This window comes from Gasterosteus aculeatus, chromosome 3 (assembly GCF_964276395.1).
Source record: "Gasterosteus aculeatus chromosome 3, fGasAcu3.hap1.1, whole genome shotgun sequence".
NCBI classification, from domain to species: Eukaryota; Metazoa; Chordata; class Actinopteri; order Perciformes; family Gasterosteidae; genus Gasterosteus; species Gasterosteus aculeatus.
The window spans coordinates 18,949,212-18,970,880 of record NC_135690.1 but is presented as its reverse complement, the minus strand read 5'-3'; the positions used below and the strand labels follow the sequence as shown (position 1 = coordinate 18,970,880).

Genomic DNA, 21,669 nt, shown 5'->3' with positions numbered 1-21,669 from the left:
TAAAGAGCAAACAGCCAATCGAACTACAGTCAGTACAATACTGCTTTCAGAGGTCAGAGGTCACGCATGAAACATTGTTTACTTGTTTTATTTACTTATTAAGTGACTATTTACACAAACATTCATGAAAGGTTGAAACATCTGTACTTGGTCCCATGAGGTCTGTCCTCAGCTCAGTGTTCAGAACGGCGATGATCAGTAATCAGTCAGATCGACATGCTCTTCCCGGTGACGGTCCTTTTGATGGCGGACGCCGCCATCCCCCCCACGAAGCGGATCCCGGCGCTTCCTCCCGGCAGCAGCGACAGCACGTAGCCGACGATGACTGCGACCTGCAGCGCGGCGCCGAGCGCGGTGAGCGCGGTGCTGTGGAGGCTGAGCGCCGCGTACAGCGTCCCGGTGAGAGCGCACAGGTACACGGCGGCGCCGGGAGAGGTGGGCACGCCGGCGGCGAGCCGGCTGGGCCCGCGAAGCACCGCGACGGCTGCGATGGCGAACAGCGAACCGAGCGACCACAGCAACGCGAACTTACGCGCGTAGAGCAGCAGCAGCGGCGCGTAGAGCGCGGACAGCCCGAAGCACAGCGCGGAGAACGACGCGCACGCCCCGAAGGCCACCAGCCGCTGCCGCCGGCTCATGCCCGGCAGGCAGGGGTCCGGCTCGGCCGACCACGGCCACGAGAAGCCGCTGTTTCCGCCAGAGCTCTGGCTAGAAGGACTGTCGCCGCGGCCCCGGGACCAGGGACTCGACCACCGGCCGAACCAGCTCCCCGACACCGGCTCCGAGTCGTCCAGGTCCACCGTGGTGCTGGAGCCCGACGGGGAGACCGTCCTGGGGCCGCCACTTTTGGACTGGGCCAAGTACTCCTGGAGCTGTCGGTTTAGTTCCGCCATGACGGAGGGAGCTAACTGGCTAACGGTTAGCAAGATGGACGATTTCTTCTTCTACACTTCCGGTTGCCCTCTGCTGCGTTCTGCCGCCCGCCACAGGATCTTTACTAACACGTATCAATAAACACAACTTTCCCCATATGGTGTCTGATTATAAACAATAACAGTGGATGTAGAGTAAACAACTAAAGTGACTAAGATAAATAAACGTGTATACTGTAATGAATTAACAGATAAGGTACGTTTTAATTGAGCTCAATTATTTTATGACTGACTGCACACAATATAGCTCCTCAAGAATATTACTAAAGTAATAAGAGGAGGTTGCTTTCCTCTGTAAAATGTTATATTTATATAATTCATTCAATATTTTTGTTTGTTTTTTCTGTGAGAACCTCTGTCATTTTAATAATTTTGATTATATTTAAATTCAGTGATGATTCATAATCTCCCAGTAGAAACAGTTTCAGGTTTCCTGTGATGGTTTTGTAAGGTTCTATTTTGGTCCAAGTCAGGTGACCAGTTTACAGAGTTCAACTGGCCTTCTATGGTGTGTGTGTGTGTGTGTGTGTGTGTGTGTGTGTGTGTGTGTGTGTGTGTGTGTGTGTGTGTGTGTGTGTGTGTGTGTGTGTGTGTGTGTCTCCTTACAAAGCAGAGACCAGACGCAGACACAACAAGACGAGAGGAGTCGACCAGCAGGTAACACACAGGAGTGCGGTTAGCCTAGCTTAGCTCAAAGGCTGGAGGCATGAGAAAACAGTCTGTATTCATACATGTGGTATTAGTATTTATATTGTGTTATTAGTACCTTCACAGTAACACGGTATTAATGTATTACACAGTGTAAATACAGTGTGGTATTAGTACTTGTACGTTTGGAGTTTTAGCACCTATACAATGTGGTATTTGTACTCTATGGGGACAAGGACTCACTCACACTTGTTTGACTGACAGGTGTCATGGCGGTGTCTCAGGTCACGCCCACCTTGTTCCTGGGTGGGGCCGACGCCCCCCTGAACGCCGCCCTGGTGTCCCGGAAGAACATCACCCTGATCGTGAACGCCACGCTCAGCCACGCCAGCCCCTGCTACCCGGGGGTGGAGTGCGTGCGCGTCCCCGTCGCCGACCTTCCTGGCGCCCGCCTCGGAGACCACTTTGACCGGGTGGCCGAGCGTATCCACGGCAACGGGGCGGGGGCCACCCTGGTGCACTGCGCGGCCGGTGTGAGCCGGTCCCCGGCCTTGGTGATGGCGTATCTCATGCGCTACCGGGCAGTGACGCTGCGCCAAGCGCACCGCTGGGTGCAGGAGAGCCGGCCCTTCGTCCGCCTCAACGCCGGCTTCTGGGAGCAGCTGCTGCGGTACGAGCGGAGGCTCTACGGGAAGAACACCGTGAGGGTGGCCGCGGTCAGAGAGACCCCGCCCAGGATCGGACCGCCACCGCTGACCTACAGGCAGGTCCCAAGGTCAACTATGACGTCACGACCTCAAGTGATGATGTCGGCAAACAGGCTGAGAAGAAACTCTTCTTCAATGGCTAAAACTACATTACCCACAATGCAACAGCAACTCTGACAATGGACTGCACGTTGGCGGCGACCTCAGTTAACTTTCCACGTGAGCATCTAGAGGTTTAACCTGTCACTTCACGCTGGGATGGACAGGTGTGTGCCCGGAGCCAGTGACATCACGGGGGGGCGTGGCTACAGGTGCACCTTTACACCTGCTGCATGGGGTTAATCACTAAGGTTGCTTTTTGTCATGACCTCTGTAGATGCTGGTGTCATAACCTGGCTCATGACAACGGAGCGAACTAGGCAGCGTGAATGATTTAAATAAGGAATAAACTGAACGTATCGTTTGTAATGTATAAGGTGTGTCTCTGTAACTGAAATAAACCCCCCAAAAGATGTGCCAAGCAGCGTGATCAGCCCGTGGTTGATGTCTGGATTGCAGTGAAGAGAGACGGGTGTAGTCTGACCAGGTGGAGCTGTGTCCCCATTGGTTCACGGCTCCCAGGTTCACCTGATCTGCTATCAACTCAAAACACAGCTGGCAAGACCAGAGAGGCATCACTTCCACAGAGTGGCCTCGCTGAAGCCCTCGGAGGCCGTCACAGTCTCCTTAGTCAGAGGGAAAACAGTTTGCTACACGATTACCGCTAACTGCTACGTGAATTACTGATGCTATTAGCGCTCAGTCCAGACGAGCCAAACCATCAGACCTCAAGTCGGGTACCGTAAACACGACCAACAGACGGTTTCATTATTTAAATGTTTGCTTCTTACTGTTGTAAAGAAAATTAAATGTGACTGCCCAGTGAACAGAAGACCGGACCAGTTATGTGATGTAACCACCATCCACAGAAGCCTGTGTGGAGGGAAAGCTCTTCCAGAGACTGAAGGGTCTGGCTCCCATCCTACCTTTGCCGTCTTAACTTTTTGATAGTTTGAATGATTTAAATAAAACTGTTTCTATATTTCTTTCAACTTAAAAATAATATTTTAATATTAATATTTTTCTTTGCTTTTTTATAAAATTAAGATACAATATTTGAATTTTAAAATGTTTATTTTAAAAATAAACAGTTCATCAATTTAATTATTTTTAGAATGATTATTTTTCACTTAATTATTCAAAAACTAATTTCTGATTATGATGGAGTGAAGCGTAGCCAAATTATATATATATCAATATTTTAATATTTTCCTCTTCATCGCCGCAGGTGTTTCGAATGTCAAGTAAAAAAGTAAGTAGACGCAACTTTGCTTTCAAAATAAAATCATACATTATCTCAATTAGAATATACACTCATACTTTCATTTGTTGGGTTTTGGGTTGAAACAATAGCAACATATTATATTTTATGTCAATATATCATTATAAGTCCCCTACTTTAGTGATTCATGTTTCTGAGACAATCAAGTGAAACAAACCGAATATTAGAATGTTTAGTTTGGATCACAAGAGAAGGTAAAGTTCATAAAAATAAACACTTTATCTTTTCTATACTAATAATGTGATCAAAACCATAGGGATGCAAATTTGAAGATCTGGGTTCTGAACTAGAGAATCGATCTGTGATGAAGTACAAAGTTTATTTTTATAAACTAAAAGACAAAATAAAACGTTTGGGTTTTTGACACATTTTCGTTGATTTCGTTAAAGCACTTCAAGAGTAAATATTCTATTTCATTATATTTTATCAACGTAAATGTTCTATTTCGGTTTGAATTTCACCATTTTTACTTTTTTATCCGGATGCTCCATAACGACTCTTTTGTTGTGAAATCCTAAACAGGAAGTCTTGATGTGTTCCCGTAGCTTGATATCGGACTGGTTCGGCTCAGCTCGGGTCCGCTCGGTTTATTTTCATCCCAACCTCCACCGGAGCGGAGCGAAGCCACATCCGGATTGTGTGCTTTGGTGTCGGACGATCTGCACCGAACCGACCGCGGACCGGGACGGAACTCGGAGCACCGACCGGAAGCCCCGGAAACACGCAGCCCGGACCGGGACATCCGGGTTATCTTGCGGAGGTCTGAGCGCTTTGAGGCCCGGGACAGATACCGAGCGGGTGGTTGCAGTGGAGCCGGGTTGTGGTGCACCGCTGGCGGCTGCAGCTCCAGCCTGCACCCCGGCGGACGGAGGAGCGAACCGGAGCCATGTACCAGGTCCAGGTGAGTTCATCCTCTTCAGCATCAGCATCTTCTTCAGCATCAGCATCATCTTCACACTTCTTATATTTCTGTTATGGTTTTTATTTCACAAATGAAAAAACAAAACAATCTTTAAAGCAATTCTTCTTTGAAATTGAAGCAATGTTTTCATTTTAAGATGAGTTTTTAAAACCGGACAGTAAATAAAATAAATCCTCAGGGATGATTATTGACTAGTAAAGTTTAATAATCACTAAAAGGATTAGTATTGATCGGTTGAGTTATATGTTGAAGTTGAAGTTTCTCAAATCATCAATGTTCACATTTGTCCAATAGATTTACTTCAGCTGCAGATGATTGAACAGTGATCAATGAGGATCAATGATTTAACACTGAATCAATGGGTTCATAACAGTAATCTGTATATAATCTATACAAAATATAATGATATATTATCTTTTATTATCATAAATGATGAATGATGATGGATGGTTAAATGATTGACAATGATGATGATGGACGGATGGATGATGATGATGATGATGATGATGATGGATGATGATAAATGATGGATGGATGATAAAGGATAATGATGGATGGAATTTGATTGATGGACGGATGATGGATGATAATTAGGGTTGTCAATAGATTTAAAAAAATTAACTAATTTATCGCACATCTCGATTAATTAATTGCGTTGTTGTTGTTAATGAATGTTTGTCTTTCTTCTAAAGATGAAATCTTACTAATAATGAGTAATCACTTTAGAATTTCAAACCCTGTTGCTACTTTTAAATGTATTTATTTGAATGCATAAAGTTCTCTCCATCTGGCTTCTCCGATGTAACTGACTTCAGCTAGCAGACGTTTTACTTCCTGAAGTAAACAAACTTACGTCAAAATATTGTCTTGCATTAATCTTAATTAATCCCATATATAAATAATACGGGTAAACAGGGAGCTTCTCTTTCTTTCTCATGACAACAGATTATTAACATTCATTCATATTTAACTGTGAATGTTATAAAATCTGCCAGGTCAAACGATCAATCCATCGGCTTTAGACAGGGAGCCCATTTCAGTGTGTGATGTCATCGATTAGTGTGTGATGTCACCAGAGAGGGCGTGGCCTGTCAGCGGTATGAGCTTACTTCCACCCTGATAAACAGATACAAAGGACGTAATAATAAAGGTCTGAAATGGGAGTTAAGAGCTTTTAAAGAGCTTGTTTTCGGGTGGAGTTTTACTTCTGAACCCGTCTCCACCTGTTTAGGCTTCTTCATGAGCCCCGGTGGGACAAATGGCGTGTTTCTTCTGTTCTTTCGGGTCCTGTATGAAGGTCTGTGTGTGTTTGGGACATATGAAGCAGCAGAAGAAGCCTCTGAAGCTCTTTGAAGGTTCAGGACTCACGTTTATTGACCAGCTGATGTTAATCTCTGCAACAAAGATTAATCACAGTTTTACTTTGTACGTTGATCTTTTTATGAAGCGTGTAGATTTAAATCAGTGCAGAGCAATATAGTAAAACAATAAGGAACAAACTGTTTTTATGCTCATTATAGTTCAGAGGTGAAGATTTACGTTTAAGACCTCATAGTTTGTCATTTCACACGAGACATCGACGCCTCGGTTTGGAGATTTAGCCGTGCCATTTTATTCTTATAGCCAGTGAGCAAGAAGTGACCTCATCTGGACTGAGGAGGACAAAGAGACGCCACATACGTCTCTGGTAGAGACCTGTCAATCACCACGGAGCCCCGCCCTAAAGCACCCGCTGCGTTATGGTCTGTTTGACTCTACGTGGACCATCATTTACTAAATGAACATCATGCTTGACTTGAAAATCAGAAACTGAGACCATAAACTCATGTTTACGAGGTTTACGGAGGGAACACATGAAGCTAAAGCAACCGTGAAGCTTTGACTTTACTCTGAAGAAGCGGAGGTTTGGGAATGTCTCTGTACTTACAGTGAGGCTGACCGAGGCACAAAGAGCCTCACGGGAAACACTGGTACACAATTAATCAGCAGTCATTGAAGTCTATAAATATCTCAAGTCTCAGGGGTCAGATGTTCCTCCGTCAGCACCGGCTGACCTTGTTACAGCTGCACCACCCGAACCATGAGCTCACCAGACCTGATAAAGTTACACCTTTATCCCTGTTTGAAATGAGGAGGTCAAAGCATCTACGATGTCTTCTGTCTCCAAAGTAAAGGAGGAGATTTTATTCTTCACTTACACATCATACTGTGGTAGCAGTACCTGAAGTAACAGTGGTAGTACCATTAGTACCATCAGTTCTGCTACCAAAAGTCTCTGAACCTGAATCCGCCCTGGGAGAGAGCTTAGACGTAGGATACAGCGTATGATAGCGTTTACGGTAGAGAGCGTCTGGGAGCCTATGAGGTAGTCCAAGATAGTCTATGACAGAGTCTAGGGTAGTCTATGATAGAGTCTAGGATAGAGTCTATGATAGTCTAGGATAGAGTCTAGGACAGAGTCTATGGTAGTCTATGGTAGTCTAGGATACAGTCTAGGACAGAGTCTATGATAGTCTTGGATACAGGCTAGGACAGAGTCTAGGGTAGTCTATGATAGAGTCTAGGACAGAGTCTAGGCTAGTCTAGGATAGAGTCTATGGTAGTCTATGATAGAGTCTAGGACAGAGTCTAGGGTAGTCTAGGATAGTCTAGGATAGAGTCTAGGACAGAGTCTAGGGTAGTCTATGATAGTCTAGGACAGAGTCTAGGGTAGTCTATGATAGAGTCTTAGGACAGACTAGGGTAGTCTATGATAGAGTCTTAGGACAAAGGCTAGGGTAGTCTAGGATAGAGTCTATGATACAGTCTAGGTTAGTCTATGATAGTCTATGATAGAGTCTAGGACAGAGTCTAGGACAGAGTCTATGATAGTCTTAGGACAGACTAGGGATAGAGTCTTAGGACAAAGTATAGGGTAGTCTAGGATAGAGTCTATGATACAGTCTAGGTTAGTCTATGATAGAGTCTAGGACAGAGTCTAGGACAGAGTCTAGGGTAGTCTGGATCAGGGGTGTCGAACCCATTTTAGGTTTGGACCACATAATGCCCACTTTGATCTTAAGTTGGCCAGAGCAGTAAAATCATGTCATCAATCATGTCAAATCATCGCGATGTAGTACTATAGCAATCCTGCAGTAGTAGAAGTAGTATTGGTAGTAGTACTGCTGTAGTACTACTAGCAGCTACAGTATGGATGTGAGGATGCTCACGTCTATGTGACTCCGCTATGGACTACTCAGCACAGCACAGTGTTATTTATAGTTTATTCTCTCACACACACTAGTAGTGTACTTCACGTTTACGGGTTCCAGAGTAGAATATACAGACAAACTAATACTTCATTCGTCGGCTATTATCATCCGCAGTGATGATTATTGATTATTGATGGTGAGGAGGAGCCGCTCTATTAATAAAACTCATCTTTTATTGAGCGCTGCAGCCTGCCAAGGTGCAAAGGCTCAGCTCGTCTTCCTCCGCCAGCACACGCGTGTGTGTGTGTGTGTGCGTGTGTGTGTGTGTGTGTCATCAGACAGAAAACTCTTCTTCATTTCATGTTTCCAGATTCTTAATAATCAATCAGTGGAGTGATGAAGTGGTTGGATGAGGTGAGACTTGTGTCGGTCTGAAGGTGTTGGCTGTCATCACATCATTAAATCATATTATTCTGGGAAATACGAATCCGTTTGGGACAAACGATGTCATCAAACCAGAGTGTGACATCATCAGTGTCATTTTCCTTTTCCTCTTCTGTGACCATTTACATGTCATGACTGTTGGATCCTGTGGTAGATCCTTGTGTTGGGAGTTGAACCCTGTCCTGTCCTGTCGTAGGGGAAAGGGGAAAGGGTCGTTGCCATGGTGCTGAAGGAGCTTCCTGCCAAAAAGGCCTCCTCAGAAGGAAACCCCCTCCTCACCGTGACAACCAAGGTTGGCATGATGACCTCGCTCGTTTCTGAGTTTTAAGTTGTAGCTTATTGTTAAGTGTGATTGTGAGCTGACCCTGGAACTGCCCCCCCCCCCCATAAAGGTTGTTTCGGTGAGCCTATCCTTCCCCAATGTGGAGGTCCAAAGAGACGACTACATGTCCATGTTCAGTCCTCGAGACAAAATTGTGATGTTGTCCAGTTGTCTCTTTCTTAAGAAAGGTTCTCGTAAGTCGGCGGCGGTGAGGTGGTACTCACAGCAACAACCTCCTTCCTGCAGTTTGAACCCATTTTTCTAGACTAGCGTCTGAAGCGACGCAGCGTCCTGCAGCAGCAGGCTGTGATTGGTCTCTGACTACGTCCTTTACGGAGTCTCACATCTCCGTTTTCACAGCACAATACGGCCGTTATTAAAAGGAAGAACGTTTACGAGAGAACGGATCAGATTGAAGAGCTTTTAAATATGAGCGCTTGTACAAGCCGTCATTGGCGGACTATGAGGACGCCGGATGGCCTCTGATTCATGGAGGGAGATCTCCACCAACGAGGGAACAAAGTCGTGGAGGAAAATACGGGACAAATGTGTCCTTGATGAAAAGCAGCAGTGTGGATGCACGGGGCAATAAAGTCTGTGATACATAAATAAAGCAACCAGCGACTTCCACACACAAAGACGTGACTCTCTAGGTCGTCTTCAACAAAACACGTGACTCCACCTGTTGTTCTGGAGGTGAATCGCTCTGCAACACACGCAGGACTTTACAACCAGGAAGTGAAACCAGCGCGTCGACGCGTAAAGACGCAGAAACACGCGGCGGCTTCAGGGTGAATGTTGTGTGTCTCTATGTCCAGCGTAGACCCCCCCCCCCTCAGTATTAATGTGTTGGTCATTAATTTACATCTGAAAACTACAGTGATACAACGTGTCCAGTGAGCTGCACATTTAACACAGAGATCCGTTTGAACAGTTTGAACTCCTTTAGATTCTAAACACGAGCAAAATACGATGTTATTTCACGGTAAAGTGCACGAGGACGACAGGAAGTTCAACGTGTTCCGCCTCCAAGATGATCACATGTGTGTAGTTTTGTGTTAAAAATACCATCAACAATTAAACAATAGTGTCTAAAATACACACTTTCATAACTGATTACTCTTTACTTTTAAGATCTATTTGTTTCTCTTTAAAAGTCTTTAATTTAAAAAAAAACATTTATTACAATTAAATTACAACAACATTCATTAATCGCAGTAAACGTAGTAAACAAACATAGAAAAGAAGAAGAGTAGTGAAGAAACACCGTGAAGAAGCGTAATGATCCAACCTCCTTCATTCTGGATGGCGTTTATTAATCCCACTGGATTAGGATTAGGAGGCTTCACAGGAAAATGAAGATCTGTGTTCAGATTACATCTGGCCTCACACCGAACCACAGAAATGAAATGTGGTCCTCTGTTTCCCAGAAGGCTTTTCTGCAGCCCCAGAGGATCTGAGGGACTGACCACCTTCACCTGCAGACTGAAACCTTAGCAGATGTCATCAAGGTGTTCCCCCCCAAATAAAAACTCTTCCATGGGGAAGAAACCGCAGGGAGAACGTCAGAGGAGGATCCGCCTTCTGATTAGACTACAATGACGTCATGAGGACAGAATGAACAATGTAGAATACATTCAATTCCTACGACAGAAATGATTCATATAGCTGCAAGTAGTAAGCAGCTGTACGGCAGAACCACCATCAGATTGAACCACCTTCAGATAGAACCACCTTCAGATAGAACCTCCATCAGATAGAACCACCATCAGATAGAACCACCATTAGATAGAACCTCCAACAGATAGAACCTCCATCAGATAGAACCTCCATCAGATAGAACCACCTTCAGATAGAACCTCCATCAGATAGAACCACCTTCAGATAGAACCTCCATCAGATAGAACCACCATCAGATAGAACCACCATTAGATAGAACCTCCAACAGATAGAACCTCCATCAGATAGAACCTCCATCAGATAGAACCACCATCAGAAAGAACCACCTTCAGATAGAACCTCCATCAGATAGAACCTCCATCAGATAGAACCACCGTCACATAGAACCTCCATCAGATAGAACCTCCATCAGATAGAACCACCGTCACATAGAACATAGAACCTCCGTCACATAGAACCTCCATCAGATAGAACCACCATCAGATAGAACCACCGTCACATAGAACCACCATCAAATAGAACCTCCATCAGATAGAACCTCCATCAGATAGAACCAGCATCAGATAGAACCACCATCACATAGAACCACCATCGGATAGAACCACCATCCACAGAAGCCTGTGGGGAGCGAGAGCACAGAGACTTTTGGGAAGAATCAATGTCGGTAATGATGGTTTATGGTGACAGTAATAGTGATGGTGATCAATAATAATAACGATGAAGACAGCAGCAGGTGTCAGCAGGGCCACGGCAGGAGGCAGGAACAGGGTCCAGATTGAACCAGGATCCATAGAAACCTGTGAGGCGTGAAAGCACAAATACTCTGGAAGAAACAAAGTTAGTGATGTGCATTATTACTATTACATGTTTACAGTAATAGTAATGGGAATATCAATGGTATTAGAAGCGGTAGGTGTCCGCGGGGCCGGGCAGGAGTCAGGACCAGGGTCCAGACGGAAATACGATCTACTCAGACCTGCAAGGCGAGGAAGCACAAAAAACTCTGAGGAAGAAGCTGAATTAGTGATCTGCATTAATGGGATGTGGATTATTGTAGAAGGAGAGAGTGAAAGAGGAGCTTTCTAAGACTCTTGGAAAAACAAGTAACCAGCATCTATGGAGCACAGCTGCTTAGTAGGGCAGTATGGTGTTATAAGCTCCTTAAGATAAAGAAACACAGTAGAGTGCAGTAAATAAACACAGTGGAGTTACTTTTTTAAGTAATATAATTGAAAAGGCCGTTTTTCTAATAACAGTTTTGATCCTTCCAGTCAGACCTTCAACAGCACCACACTGAAACAGCTCTTGTTAAGGTCTTCAACGAGATCCACAGACAATGGCAGAATTTTGGTCTTCGGTCAGTATTACTGGATCTTTGGATCTCTCTGACACGGTCGACCATGAAATACTACTGAATAGACTAAGTGGCTGAGGGCTCTGGCACTGCACTTCACTGGTTTGAATCCTACTTGAAATACCGTAATGACTTTGTCTGTAGCTGGTTACACATCGGCTCTGAAGAAAGGGACTGGTGTCCCCCAGGGATCAATACTGGGGCCTCTTCTGTTCAACGTCCACATTCTTCCATTGGCTCAGATTATGCAAAACAACAAAGTGTGTTATCATAGTTATGCAGATGACACACAAATCTATATAACTATATCACCAGGGGACTACAATCCAATCCAGGGGCTGTGTAAATGCATTGAACTAATCAACAAATGGATGTGTCAAAACTTTCTTTAATTAAAAAAAAAGGTAAAACAGAAGTAATTGTTTTTGGTAACAAAGATGAAAGATTGAAAGTTATAAGTTACATTTATGTCTCAACCAGATTTGGAAGAACTTGTCCATGCCTTTATCTTCAGTAGACTCGACTACTGTAACAGTGTTTTTATGTCTCTGTAAAAAGTCCATCAGAAAGCTCCAGCTGATCCAGAACGCTGCAGCTCGAGTCCTCATAGGACCAGGAAAGTGGATCACATCACTCTAGTCTCAGGTCTTTACACTGGCTTCCTGACTTCTGTTGTTAGTTTAAAAAGCACTGAATGGTTCAGGGCCAAAGTACATTTCTGGTCTGCTGATACCTGATGAACCACCACGAACCCTCAGGTCGTCTGGGACGGGTCTACTTTCTGCTCCCAGAGTCAGAACTAAACGTGGAGAAGCAGCGTTCAGTTCTTCTGCTCCACACATCTGGAACAAAGTCCCAGAAAGCTGCAGGTCTGCTGAGTCCCTCAGCGCCTTTAAATCCAGATGAAAGACTTTTCTGTTTGCTGCTGCCTTCAATTGACTGTTTTATTCTTAAAGAAATACTTAAACTACACTGCAAATTAGATTCTCTAGTCTTTTTTATCTTAATGACTTAATGATCAATGTTCGTAACTGTTTGTAGATCTTCTTGCTTCATGTTTGTGTTTTATATGCATTTATAAGCACTTGTGTAAAGTGCCCACAAATAAACACAGTAAATAAACATAGTCGAGTCCAGTAAAGACAAGCAGTAGACCACCCATGATCTAGTAAACCTTCTCGTGGCTCTGGTCCTCAGCTGGTCCGGGAGCAGCAGGAGAGTCGGCCCCTGCTGAGTCCGTCCATCGATGACTTCCTGTTGGAGAGCCGCAGCGACGCCCCCTCCACTCGACCCCTGACCTCCAACACAGCAGGTAGACGCCCACTAATTACCCCCCACTTCCTCTGTGTGTGCACCCCCTTCCTGTTACTTCTCTTCTTCTATGAACCTATTTCTGTCTTTGTCCCCCTCCATCTGGACATGTTATTCCTCGTCTCCCTCTCTACTCGTCCTCTAACTTTGTGTCCTCGGCCGTCGTCCTTCCTGCTCGCAGCAGGAACACCTGCCGCTAATTAAACCTCCGACCCGCTGCGTCCTCCTGCAACACAGCGTTGGTTTCTGTGCGTTCACACAAACCGAGAGGATGACAGAGGACATCTGGTCCCTTCAGGCCGAGGACACGTCTGAAGCGTGATGGCCGCATTTAGAGCTTCACAGCAACCAAAGAACTACAGTTAATTAGGATGAAGACGATTATTCATGTGGATCAAAGAAAGGCTCTGAGCCGGGTTGAGGTGTTTCATGAGCCCGCGGTGACCTCGCTCCCTCCTGTAGTCCTCTCCACAGCTCTGGACCTGGTGGACCTCAGCGAGCCGGCCCTCTGCAGTGATGGTGCTGGGAGCAGCATCAAGGACCAGAGGAGGAGTCCTCTGAGGAGGAAGGACTCCAGGAGCCCTCGCCGTCGGACCAGACCAGACGAGACAGAGCTGATCCAGGTGGAGGTGGAGCACCTGCCGGCCAGCCCCAGGACCCCCGAGAGGACCTCCCTGGACTCAGGTGCTGCAGACTAGACGGCACAGAGGAAGCATATGGAACCCGATTATTAGCATATTGAGAAATGTTCCATGTCCTGAGAGATACGAGCTGCTTCAGCTGAAACCGCCTCTGGACCTGAAGCGTTCGTATATATGCAGATATACGGTGTCCATACGTGTACGTGTTCATACGCACGTCATGATCCTCAGCACACGGACGTCTCCAGCTCATTCCGCTAAAAGCTCTCAACTCATCAGTCGTGAGTAAAAAGAGGACGACGTTAATCTCCTCTTTTAATGTGATGAGGTTGAACTTCCTGTTTCATCAGCTGAAGCTTCCCGTTGTTTCATAAACTTGATTGATTGATTGATTGATAGTTATTGGCTCTCCGATAATCAACTGATTGTAATTTGATTTCGAGGACGAAAAGAATCATTTAGCTCGTGACAATTCCCTTTAAACGCGATGACGTCATAACCACCTCGATGACGTCATCACCCATCTGCTCGCAGGCGGCTGGTCGACGCCGCCGGACCGATGGGACGGCGTGAAGCTGGACGTGGAGGACGGGGGACGCAGGAGGAGATGCGAGAGGAGGTGCACCTCCCAGCACTCCTCCAGCGAGCTGCTGTGGTAAATAAGACACCACCTGCTGGCGTTTCTTCTTTAACCTTTATATATGTTTACTGTTTTGTCCTCTCTGGACCTTCAGTCGGAAATAAAAGTTGATTGATTGATTGATGAACTCACTAAACTCCATGAAGAACCAGAACTTTGCTTAGAACATAGTGAGGAACATTAATAATATTAATAACTTCATCAACATTGTTACCGATAATCACATGATTAATGACTAACATTGCTTTTATTATTGACATTAAAATGATTCATATTATTAACAATATTAATATTAATCATCTTAGACTCTGATGTTTAATTATATATAATTCTGATGTTTTAACGGCGGTTCCTCTCGTGTCTCATTTAGCAGGTATCATGTAACTCCAGACGCTAGCTTAGCTAACGCTAGCTTAGCTAACGCTAACCAGCAGTCTGCCTTCAGGTCCGCGGAGTTTAAAACGGATCCTCTCACGAAGAACTCATTCGACATCCACAGCTTCGACGCCCTCGACTTTGCATCTTCACCACAGGTCAGTAGTACTTCTACTGGAGTACTTCATCCAGACCAAAGTACTTTGTCCTGACCCGAGTACTCCATCTTCACCCGAGTACTTCTACACCCGGACCCAAGTACTTCATTCTGACGGAGGATGAAGTACTTCTGTCTGAGCTGAGTACAGTGAGGCGTTCAGGGAACATCGGATAAACGCAACCTGAAGACATTTAAAGATTTCAGTTGTTTTTTCTCACACTGACGTCTGTGTGTGTGTGCGTGTGTGTGTGTCTGTGTGTGTGCGTGTGTGTGTGTGTGTGTCTGTGTGTGTGTGTGTGTGTCTGTGTGTGTGTGTGTGTGTGTGTCTGTGTGTGTGTGTGTGTGTGTGTGTCTGTGTGTGTGTGTGTGTGTCTGTGTGTGTGTGTGTGTGTGTGTCTGTGTGTGTGTGTGTGTGTCTGTGTGTGTGTGTCTGTGTGTGTGTGTGTGTGTGTGTGTGTGTGTGTGTGTGTGTGTGTCTGTGTGTGTGTGTGTGTGTGTGTGTCTGTGTGTGTGCGTGTGTGTGTGTGTCTGTGTGTGTGTGTGTGTGTGTGTGTGTGTGTGTGTGTGTGTGTGTGTGTGTGTGTGTGTGTGTCTGTGTGTGTGTGTGTGTGTGTGTCTGTGTGTGTGTGTGTGTGTGTGTGTCTGTGTGTGTGTGTGTGTGTGTGTGTGTGTGTGTGTCTGTGTCTGTGTGTGTGTGTGTGTGTGTGTGTCTGTGTGTCTGTGTGTGTGTGTGTGTGTGTGTGTGTCTGTGTGTGTGTGTGTGTGTGTGTGTCTGTGTGTCTGTGTGTGTGTGTGTGTGTGTGTGTGTCTGTGTGTCTGTGTGTGTGTGTGTGTGTGTGTGTGTCTCCAGGCCTCCAGGCAGCACAGACGGACTCGTTCTCTTCTGGCAGGAAACGAGTCTCTGGAGGACGAGTTTGTCAGAGCGAAAGCTGCTGTGGAGGTAAAAATATACAAAGTACACAAAATGTCCACGTAAGTGCTTCACTTTAAGGTCACGACCTTCTTTCCTGATTTGACGTGATACACATGTGGAATATTTCCCGCTCCGTCTTAAACGCAGCAGCATTTCACTGACAGCATTCTGATCAATTACGGTGCGTTCAGGGTCAGCAGGTTATTGATGCATTCATGTGTTCATCACTAGGAGCTCATTTTAATGTTGTATAATCTACAAGATGTATTAGTTGATTATATTTTATATGAGTAATCTCACTAAATAACTTAAGCTGTCAGATACATTAAAAAAGTACAACATCAGGATGGAAGAACTACATGAATGAGGACAGAATGAACAACGTAAAATATGTACAATAAAGTCATACGACAGAAATGATTCAAATAATTGAGAGTAGAAAGCAGCTGTACGGCAGGACCACTGCAGGCGCAACCACCATCAGACAGAACCACCATCACACAGAACCACCATCACATAGAACCACCATCACATAGAACCACCATCACATAGAACCACCATCACATAGAACCACCATCAGACAGAACCACCATCAGATAGAACCACCATCACATAGAACCACCATCAGACAGAACCACCATCAGATAGAACCACCATCACATAGAACCACCATCACATAGAACCACCATCAGACAGAACCACCATCAGATAGAACCACCATCACATAGAACCACCATCAGACAGAACCACCATCAGATAGAACCACCATCACATAGAACCACCATCAGACAGAACCACCATCAGATAGAACCACCGTCACATAGAACCACCATCAGACAGAACCACCATCACATAGAACCACCGTCACATAGAACCACCATCAGACAGAACCACCATCAGACAGAACCACCATCACATAGAACCACCGTCACATAGAACCACCGTCAGATAGAACCACCATCAGATAGAACCACCATCACATAGAACCACCATCAGACAGAACCACCATCACACAGAACCACCATGAGACAGAACCACCATCACATAGAACCACCATCAGATAGAACCACCATCAGACAGAACCACCATCAGATAGAACCACCATCACATAGAACCACCATCAGACAGAACCACCATCAGATAGAACCACCGTCACATAGAACCACCATCAGACAGAACCACCATCACATAGAACCACCGTCACATAGAACCACCATCAGACAGAACCACCATCACATAGAACCACCATCAGACAGAACCACCATCACATAGAACCACCGTCACATAGAACCACCGTCAGATAGAACCACCAAAGCACAAAGAAGCAAAGTTAGTGATGCACATTAATGAGACGTGAGTTCTCATAGATGGACAGAGAGGAGTTCGGTGTGTCGCATGTCAGAAGGTTCATGGTGGTTCAGGATGTGTGATCGTGGTTTACGTAACGGTTTAATCCGGCCTGGCAGAGGTGACGTGAACTCACAGCTCAGTTATTCAAGTGATTGAAGTGGACGTCACTCTCTGTTGAAGCGTTCCTGCTCTTCTTCGCGTCAGTTTGTCAGTTAACTTTTATTTATAATGTTGATGTTTCATAAAATAGGATTAGCTTTATTAATTATCCTGTAATATTAAAAACATAACTCAGAACTACAACTCCCAAGGTGCATTTCAGTAAGAAGCAGCTCATCACTTAGCTTCATGTCAAGTGAAGGATCTCTTCTAGGATCTAGTCAGGGATCCGGTGTCTGAACGGTTGTGGTCGTCCAGTCCGACACAGAGTTCTGGGACAAGATGCAGGCCGAGTGGGAGGAGCTTGCTCGGAGGAACTGGCTCGAGGAGTCTGAGGATCAGGGTCGGCCCGCCCCCACCGTCACACCTGTGGAGAAGGTACGTGCAAAACATGCTAGTCCTACAGACGCTGTCCCCGTGACCTTTGACCCTCGACCCTTGTAGATTCGGTTCCGGTTCGACTTCGGTTCCAAATCAAAAGTGAACTAAAATAAAAACGTGATTCATGGTTTTAAGAAGCTTTACTCCCATAAGTGACTTTCAAATGAAGAGTAGCTGCATCCAGCCGACTGTTCAGTGAACATCTGACATCGTATCTTCACATCACAGTACTGAGTGATGAAGGTCCTGTCTACATGTCATGGTGCCCGTTGGTAAAGGGCAGCAAACTGTTTAATAAAGAATAAAAATACTGATTAGAGCAGAATATTTTGTTTGATAAAAACAGGTTGTCGGTTTTGGGTTGTTTGACACAGTGTCACAGCGGTCGTCTGGTTCCACTGTAGAGTTTATATAGTTGTGTAATACTTTAAATCTTACTTGCTCGGAGTGGAATACTGCTGCTGAACCATTTACAGCTCTAATAAAGAAAGTAAAGCCTCCTGAATTCTGACCTTTTTTTGTGTGATGTTATCTAACGATCCGAGAGCTCTGATTGGTCAGGAGGCGGAGCTGTTGTACCAGCATTAGTTACCATGGTGATTTGCCAGGTGAGAAGTGAACCCTGAGGTGTCCTCAGGCCGACTAGATGAGGCCCCGCCCACTGACAGTTATTAATAAAGGCCGATTAGTGCTGATGTTTGTCAGCACTAATCTGTATTTTTAATCCTCTGAACTGCATCAGTAATCCTGCAGTAATCCCGCCTCCACATCGCCGTGGCGACAGAGGTCTGATGTCGACGCGACGACAGCGCAGATCAACACTTCCTCATTCAGTTGGTGGATGAGAAGATTTCTGCATTATTCATATTATGTCAGAAATAGATAATAATATACATCGTCAACAACAACAAGAGACCAGAGATGTTTTACTATTTAGTCCGATTTAATCTCTGAAGGTTTATTTAATCTCACCAGAATAAATGACGTTAATAATAATAATAACACTAGAAATGATAATAATAATATAGTAGTAATGGTAATAATGACAGCAATAGTAACACAGAAATACATAATAATGACAACAATAATGTAATTCGCTTTATAGAAGAAATGTAACATGAATTCAGCGGCCTGATCTCAGGGTCACGTGACCTCCTGTGATGTCATCGGCTGTGTGTCTCCTCCAGAGTTACTGCTTCAGCACCAACAACCCGTACAGAGATGCGCCCAGCGCCTTCTCCGAGGCCCAGGACCGCGCCCGGGGGGGCGACCTGAACGCCGCCGTGCTGCTGCTGGAGGCCGCCATCCAGCAGGACCCGCAGGACTCCGAGGTCACGCTCACCGTCGCCGCGCCGACCACCGGCTGCAGTGCTGAGGCCGGAGCTGGACGCTAACGTGTGCTGTGTTGCTCGCAGGCGTGGCAGATCCTCGGGACGACGCAGGCGGAGAACGAGAACGAGCTGAACGCCATCGCGGCGCTGCAGAGGTCCTTAGAAACACTCCAACGTATCGCACGCATCATCACGCGTTATGGGATGAGACGGTTGTCACAAGGAGTTAAATAGGTTTAGTTTATTTATTCACATTTCATTCATCATTTTCTCTCTTTAATGTTCAGCTGCTTTGTGCATATAAAGAGTCACACACACACACACACACGCACACACGCACGCACGCACGCACGCACACGCACACGCACGCGCACACACACACACACACACACGTGCTTACAGACTCTGTAGTAAATCAACAGGTGAGTTAACGGGGCGGCAGATTTAATCAACCAGGTTAAAAATATATATATTTATTCTTCTATTAACTTGTTTACGTCAAAGGTCACGTTAGAGGAGGAAAAGGTTCATCGGTTTGTCTTTTACTTTAACAGACTTAATATTCTGTGTAAATGTTTATACGTGTATCTATACTTTTATTGGTTTCTCGTATCAAACAAACCCTGAAGTCGTCTTCATACTGAGCTTCTTTTATTACTTATTAAGTTTATTAAACAACTGTGTGGTACTAAAGCGCCACCTGTGCTAACGCGGCTATGCTAACACCTGCTGCAGGTGTCTGCAGCTCCGCCCCAACAACCTGCCGGCCCTGATGGCGCTCGCCGTCAGCTTCACCAACAGTGGAGAGCAGCGGGGGGCCGCCGCCGCCCTGCGCCGCTGGCTCAGCCACAACCCACGCTACAAGCACCTGGTCCCGCCTCACAGGGGGCCCCGCCCCCCCACGCCGGCCAGGTAGCGACACCTGTACTCATTACCCACGAGCCTCAGCGGCCATACATCCAGAGCCATAATGCCGTAATGTGTGTGTCTGTCTGTGTGTGTGTGTGTGTGTGTGTGTGTGTGTGTGTGTGTGTGTGTAGGGGTGAGCTGCAGGACGTCCTGCTCCTCTTCCAGGAGGCGGCCATCTTGAATCTGGAAGAAGTGGATCCGGATCTGCAGACCGGACTGGGAGTTCTTTTCAACCTCGGCTCTGACTTCAGCAGGGCGGTGGAGGCCTTCAGCGCGGCCCTGTCAGTGAGACCACAGGTAACACACACGCACACACACACACACACACTTATAACAAAGCCGGTAGATCTTATAACATATTTAGAATACTACAGAACTATAGAATATCTTAATATAATATATATATATATATCAGAGTCACATGGAGCCATGTTGGATCCCTGATGTCATCACATTATGGTGATATCATGTCAGCCTTGACTTCCTGTTTGCTCCTCCTCAGGACTACCTGCTGTGGAACCGCCTGGGAGCGACGCTGGCGAATGGAGACCGCAGTGAGGAGGCCGTTGAGGCGTATACCAGGGCCCTGGAGCTGCAGCCCGGATTCATCCGGTCCAGATACAACCTGGGCATCAGCTGCATCAACCTTGGGGCTCACAGGTAACACCTTCAGCTGTCTGACATTTGCATCACACAGGAACAAAGGTGAGCTAGAACCCTGGCAAACCCTAGAGGACCTAACAAGATCTCACACACCAGAGAACGTGGTCCACACTGGAGAACACCAGACCCAACTGTAGCTTGTGAGGTGCCTCCAGCTGATGTTGGACATCGCTTGTTGTTTTCTAATCGCAGTGACGTATTCAGTGAGATCACAGTAGAACCCATGTGGTTCTGGTCTGACCCGGTCCCGTTTCTGCAGGGAGGCAGTCAGTAACTTCCTGACGGCTCTGAACCAGCAGAGGCGGAGTCAGCAATGCAGCCATCAGCAGATGTCGGCCAACATCTGGGCTGCTCTGCGAATCGCCGTCTCCATGATGGACCGACCCGAGCTGGTCCAGGCCGCCAACGCCGGGGACCTGGACCTGCTGACGAGGGCCTTTGAGGTGGTGGACGTCTGATGAAGGGGGGTCGGTCCGAGGGACGTTCTTTGGGGGTCAGCATGTGGATCCGTCGACCTTGAATCCAAAGGAAAACCCTTTGCAATATAACAGCACAACCCTTTAGCGCCCTGTGAGGGCGAAGAACTTGGCGAGGAGGCGGAGTCTTTCTCGGAAACACAAACAGGTCTTTTCTATTCTATCATATGTTATTAAAAAGCCTCCATTTCATTTTATCTACTTCAACCACACTCCGCTCTCTGCTGATGTCACAGCGCCGGCATTTTAAATTGCTTCTACTTGACTTTGTTTGTCGAATGAAAGTCGTAACTTCCTGTTCAGATTCCTCAGTAAAACACACAAACTCACCAATTTTTACTGAAACGCTTTTATTGCGAAACCTCTGCAAGAAGTGGTGCCAATAATCAAAGTGTCCCTCTTAAAGTGAGTAACACAACTCTTAATGTAACTGCACACTTAGAACTGAACCAGACCGGTTGGACCCTGGCGGGTGTCGGCCATCTTTAACTCCACATTATGATTATTGTTATTTCAAAGTATCTCTGAGTAGAATGCAATCCGCGTTGAGTTAAAACAAAACATCTAATACATAAGTTCCCTAATGTGAACCTGTTTAAGAATAATGATCAATCTGAACATCTGATGTCAGCTTTCACAGGTTTAAATCTTTTGTTATTTTGTCATTATTGAACACATCCTCTCCCATCGACACGAGTTATTCCCTGCTACTCATTGAGCAGCTAGTTAGCTGAAATGCTAATTGCGCCACAACGCCACGCCACACATCATTAGAGCAG

The 21,669-nt window shown here is 45.8% G+C and overlaps 3 protein-coding genes across 4 annotated transcripts; 2 read left to right on the top strand and 1 right to left on the bottom strand.

The window, feature by feature from the left end:
- Nucleotides 1-72: 72 nt before the first annotated feature.
- On the bottom strand, nucleotides 73-893 carry sft2d3 (SFT2 domain containing 3). The gene has a single exon (XM_040172459.2). The coding sequence runs from the start codon at nucleotides 891-893 to the stop codon at nucleotides 207-209; it is 687 nt and encodes a 228-aa protein (XP_040028393.1). The 3' UTR covers nucleotides 73-206.
- On the top strand, nucleotides 304-2,807 carry LOC120816665 (dual specificity protein phosphatase 18). The gene is made up of 3 exons (XM_040172460.2): nucleotides 304-918; nucleotides 1,546-1,589; nucleotides 1,845-2,807. Exon 3 carries the CDS (start codon nucleotides 1,850-1,852, stop codon nucleotides 2,462-2,464), a length of 615 nt encoding a protein of 204 aa, XP_040028394.1. The 5' UTR covers nucleotides 304-918; nucleotides 1,546-1,589; nucleotides 1,845-1,849; the 3' UTR covers nucleotides 2,465-2,807.
- Nucleotides 2,808-4,196: 1,389 nt separating this feature from the next.
- Nucleotides 4,197-21,223, top strand: pex5lb (peroxisomal biogenesis factor 5-like b). Of its 2 annotated transcripts, XM_040172434.2 has the most exons (14): nucleotides 4,282-4,569; nucleotides 8,422-8,517; nucleotides 12,779-12,893; nucleotides 13,355-13,576; nucleotides 14,068-14,188; nucleotides 14,619-14,706; nucleotides 15,559-15,648; nucleotides 17,389-17,508; nucleotides 18,699-18,842; nucleotides 18,927-18,997; nucleotides 19,578-19,754; nucleotides 19,883-20,048; nucleotides 20,254-20,411; nucleotides 20,674-21,223. In XM_040172434.2, exons 1-14 carry the CDS (start codon nucleotides 4,555-4,557, stop codon nucleotides 20,870-20,872), a joined length of 1,782 nt encoding a protein of 593 aa, XP_040028368.2. In that variant the 5' UTR covers nucleotides 4,282-4,554; the 3' UTR covers nucleotides 20,873-21,223. The 2 variants fall into 2 exon arrangements, with proteins under 2 accessions (XP_040028369.2, XP_040028368.2); XM_040172435.2 differs by lacking the exon at nucleotides 8,422-8,517 and having other exon boundaries at nucleotides 4,197-4,569.
- Nucleotides 21,224-21,669: the final 446 nt, after the last annotated feature.

Excerpts from the sequence above, each read along its gene's own strand:
- sft2d3 (XM_040172459.2), bottom strand. The coding sequence starts at position 893 with ATGGCGGAACTAAACCGACAGCTCCAGGAGTACTTGGCCCAGTCCAAA.
- pex5lb (XM_040172434.2), top strand. Across the intron at positions 19,755-19,882 it reads CGCCCCCCCACGCCGGCCAG|GGGTGAGCTGCAGGACGTCC; the intron begins GTAGCGACACCT and ends GTGTGTGTGTAG. Across the intron at positions 20,412-20,673 it reads ATCAACCTTGGGGCTCACAG|GGAGGCAGTCAGTAACTTCC; the intron begins GTAACACCTTCA and ends CCGTTTCTGCAG.
- LOC120816665 (XM_040172460.2), top strand. The coding sequence starts at position 1,850 with ATGGCGGTGTCTCAGGTCACGCCCACCTTGTTCCTGGGTGGGGCCGAC.